The sequence below is a fragment of the Rhodnius prolixus genome, unplaced genomic scaffold (assembly GCF_049639745.1).
Source record: "Rhodnius prolixus isolate KJV_2025 unplaced genomic scaffold, Rpr scaffold_15, whole genome shotgun sequence".
Taxonomy (NCBI): Eukaryota; Metazoa; Arthropoda; class Insecta; order Hemiptera; family Reduviidae; genus Rhodnius; species Rhodnius prolixus.
The window spans coordinates 704,451-709,218 of NW_027411605.1; the positions used below are offsets into that span (position 1 = coordinate 704,451).

The following is a 4,768-nucleotide window of genomic DNA, read 5'->3' on the forward strand; positions in this document are numbered from 1 at the left end:
AAGCAAAAAAATAAATACTAGGAAAGTTTTACATAAAATAATCAAAACATATCTTTATTTTATTGTAGTACAGTGTGCGTATGCATTAATGCATTTATTTAATTACATCTGTTTAACCATAAATAGATTCAGAGAGAGTTGACCAAAAATAAAAATATATTCAAAAAGAAAACCAATGGTTTCACATAGAAATCAAATTAGAAAATGATAACAGTAAAATAAACCTTTAAAAAATAATAAAAATTGAAAATAATACTAACTTATTAAATCAATATTAATACAATAATATTAGAGTGCCACGGTAGCCGAGCGGTTAAGAGGCGAGACCAGTAAAGCTTAGATGTATTGTTGGTTAGTGGGTTCGATCCCCGGTCTCTAGACCTTGCATTTTATTTCATGGTTAATAAAAGAAATTTACAGTAAAGTATGTTTGCTAGTCGTCTCTCGTCCACAACACCTAATTGGTAGTTGGACGTTAAGCCCCGCCTGAAAAAATAGGCAATTACTATCAATCAGGACATGGAAAATACGAAGGCCCCAGCAATATTGATATTTGGTTGCCTTAGATTTGGCTTAGAGCTTTCTAAGAGTCTTGGGCAGAGCCTAAAATAAAACTTAAATTTAATGTAATTCACAATAAGCTGGAGTAAATAAGATTTCTAGTGCTAAATTTAAATAAATGATTTCTCCATCTTCCCAAAACCTCAGTTCTCTTCAATAAGATTGTTACATTTGAGGTACAGATCGGTGCAATCTTCTAAGTTTTCCCGTCCTATTTCCACTTTCCACACGCTGTCCCTGTAAAAGAAAAATCAAAAGAACACATTAAATGTTAAATAACAAAGTTTCAAAAATGTAAGTTGCAGATAATGCAAACATGTAAATTAGTTGTAACATTCAAAAATCGAGTAAAGTACATCATTGAAAAATTTGTGTAAAGTGGGTATAGCTTCCAAAAATGGTCAAAATCGTCTTAAGCGAAATACTTAATTTATACTTGCTGTGATTTTTTACTTGGAGGGGGTTCACACCAATCACTAAAAATCCTTTTTTTTATAAGTCAGTATACCTCAAAACGGATCTTTTTGGTAAAATAAAGGATCAAATCCAAAACTTTCACGATTCTTTTCTTTTTAGCAGAGCAAGAAAGAGTAAAAATGGGACAATTGCAATAATTACTTTCACAAAGGGAAGGTACAGATAATAACATTTAAAGTTGACTAATTTTCAAAGAAATTAGAAGCATTTTTATGCTTATCATAAGAATACTAAAATTTAATTTAATATTCCCTAGTGGAACTAAATAAGCGTAGAAATAAATAAACTAAGATTACATAATGAACTTGAAGGCCGAATCCAACAGTGGACTTTGTGCAGCTTCTTTATCCAATAGACAGACTAGTGCTGTTTTACAAGTCTCTGTGTCCACTTCCATTAATGTGAATATCGTCTTCACAATATCTAATCTGTGGAAAAGTTAAAATTAAGTATTAGTTTGTTGATTAAAAATTAGATTGATGACGTTAACAGTGGTGGGAAATAGATTCGACTGAGTGAGTGAGCAAGTGCCAAGTGGCTCGCTCTACCAGTAACGGAATAGCGCGCGTTTAGGAAGGTTACGGTATAACCAAGATGATGTGCTCCAAGTGTTGTTTATTATATGTTGTTTTAATGTTATCCACAATCGGTTTAACATCATGCAGATCGCCACAAGAATTCCAACTACTAACAAATCATATTTACACAGAAGAGATGTATAATCGTAGTTCATTAGCCGATCTAATCACTGACATTGCTTTGAAAGAGATCAGTAAATATTTAGTCGAACAGAATGATACAAAACTTGTGCTACCAGATATCGAAGAATCCTTAACTGGTGTGGAATTGAAGGCTAACAACGGCTGGTTTACCAATCCAGCTACCATAGTTCGTCGTGGTGAAAGTCATATCGATCATAAAGGATCCACGATGACCGTCTCCTTTGATGTGGGCTTCTCTTTAATGGACATTTATTACAAACGATATACGGCAACATTTCTAGGCTTTATCCAAGAGTCTGGCAGTATTGAGATTAATGTGGGCAAAAATTCACTATTTCTAGAGGTGATTATCAGGTATTTACCACATTGTACGGTTAGTTTGAACAAAGTAATGATGAAAGATTTCAGCGATGTGACTGTAAATTTGACTGGGTTAAGTGTAATGGATAGTTTAGCTGATCAGATTGTTGCTTGGGTTTTAGAATCTTATAGTGAATCATTTTCAGCGCTTATTGAATCTGTAGTACAACGAAAATTAGAAGAGGAAATGTCTAAAACCAGTTTCTGCAAGTACAAAAGAGTCAAACATTCCTAAACTCCATCTTTATTACATTCTAATATAAAAAAAAGTGTGATCTCCGTTTTCTCTAATTCTTGTCTTTTTGTATAGCTTTTTAAAGAACCCAATTCGACCACCGAAAAAGACAATGTAATTAGTATAACCAATGTAAATTTTTGATATTAAATACAACATTGTGTGATAAAATAAAATTATTTTTTAAATACTAAATGGCCTCTATTTTAAACAAATTCTTTTCCTTAAATGAAAACGTCGATTACCAATTAACACTATGATTTTCACGTTAATTACTGTAGTCGAAAATCTCTTTTTTAAGAGAATGCTTCCAGAGAGATTCTTGCAAAGAATGGTTACGAGAAATCCATGACCAAGTATAATTTCTTTAAATCTTATTTTCCTTTCACGGAATTTAAAAAATGTCGCCTAAATTCTAATACAAATTAAACATTTTCTAAAATTATTCCCGTAAATATATTTTAATCGCGCGGGACTCGAGGCAGTAGACCTCTTGCCCATCTAGGGTTTAGGAGCTGATTGTTCCGTCAATTTTAATGTAATGGTTCCTGTTGATGTGCTGGGATGACAAAACGCCCGGCGGGAGGAGTTGTTAGGCCCCAGATTCCCTGAAGGGATCAATCAACGTAAACAGAACACAACCTACACACGCACAAATTCTGTCCCATTTTAAATTATAATGATCCTATGTAGAATAATGTTAAAAAAATAAAAAATAGAAATAGATACAAAAGGTTAAAAGTTCACAATAAGAAGATAAATTCACAGCTGATAGACGTCAATGCAGTTATCAATTCAATGTAAACAAATCTGTGATTACATGAAATGATATCCTGTAGATTATAACTCACATGAAAATCATGTATGTTAGAGATATATTTCATTGTTACCAACACTATGCAGTTCGTAAAACCATGAACTGCGTTTAAAGAAATATAGTATTTCCGGTTGAAAGGAGAAAATGGTAAGAAATATGCACGATTACAGTATCCTCTTACTAGAGTAAGAGAAAGTGACAAATAAAGAAGATAATAGGGGAAATGTTTACAAAGTGATTTACCGTATAATATTCTCTTTATCAGCAAAATGATAAACAATAGATATGGGGAAAGTACGTTTTGTTCTCTGTTATCTATTGCAAATGAAATCATTTATGATGATTCATAATAATTTATGTACAATCAGGCAAAAAAAATTATCTTATTGTACAGTCCACATAATAAATACTTCACCAATAATAAGTTCCATTTATGGGTCGATATTTACTCACAATTTACTTATTTTTTTTTTCCAAGGTCGTGGAGTAAAGTGCTTTTTAAAACATTGAAATGTAACCTCTACATGGGCACGAAGTGAAAGTGTGATAGGGACATGTGCTGATAGTGACTAAAGTTTGCCTGTGGGTACCCATAGGGACACCAAAAAGTGGCCACTCTGTTTAAAAAATAAAATTGACGAAAACTTAGGGTATCTACAAAGATTTTAATGGCTGTATAATTAAATCGTTTGGTAAAGAAAGAAAAAGTCTAAAAATAAATGAATATGTAAATATACTTAAGTAACTATTTACCGAGACAATGATTACCTTGGCTGTACAATAGCTCTGTAATAGTTGGCATTATATGGTGGGGGAAATGTATGGTTGTAGTAATATGGTAACCTGGTCGAACCGAACACTAGACCCAATCCGAACAGTTTGATCAGTAGACCTCCAGTGATCAGCGTTGCCAGTACCACCACAATGGCCGTGATCTTGATCAACACCAGACCTAGGAATCCACCCAGAGCCACTGTAACAGAATGTTGTACAGATGTTCTTATTGCTGGCAAAATCTCATTGATTATTATTCACTCTCGCTGCTTGTGAAAAAAATAAATAATTTAATTGTATATAGGCATTTTTTGTTCAATCGAAAAATATTTAAATTTTTATATAACCTATTTAGGTCCACCTAATATAACTCCTCAGTTAAGTTCAGTCTTGGTACAGCATGGTATCGCTCAAAAATAAATAAAATATACAGTGGTCAAAAAAAGTGTTCATGCGTACACTAAGTTTTCTTACTTTATCTACTGAACTTTTGTTTCTGGGATGACTATTTCTTCAGCACTGAAATCGAAGATGGTAACAATGAATTTAATGCTCTCATTTTCTTTTATAAACATAAAGAATTGATTAAAAAGCAGAAAAATAATTTATTGTCTGCAAAATAAGTATTCATACACTCAGTCTGAATGTTATAATTAACGCAAAACTAAGGACCTAATATTTTGTAAGCAATCCCTTTGCATGTATTATTGCTTGAAGCCTCCTTGGCATAGATTCCTGATTGTCTGTGGCGTAACAAGGGTCCCTGAAGTTGACGCGAGACTTTCTGAGAGTTGGTGTGCTCATCGGAAAAGCGCATACATC

General features: G+C 32.9%; 1 protein-coding gene across 1 annotated transcript; it reads left to right on the plus strand.

Moving 5' to 3' along the window:
- The first annotated feature begins 1,390 nt into the window (after positions 1-1,390).
- On the plus strand, positions 1,391-2,550 carry LOC141454938 (uncharacterized). The gene has a single exon (XM_074129648.1). The coding sequence runs from the start codon at positions 1,633-1,635 to the stop codon at positions 2,353-2,355; it is 723 nt and encodes a 240-aa protein (XP_073985749.1). The 5' UTR covers positions 1,391-1,632; the 3' UTR covers positions 2,356-2,550.
- The last annotated feature ends 2,218 nt before the right edge of the window (positions 2,551-4,768 follow it).

Excerpts from the sequence above, each read along its gene's own strand:
- LOC141454938 (XM_074129648.1), top strand. The coding sequence starts at position 1,633 with ATGATGTGCTCCAAGTGTTGTTTATTATATGTTGTTTTAATGTTATCC.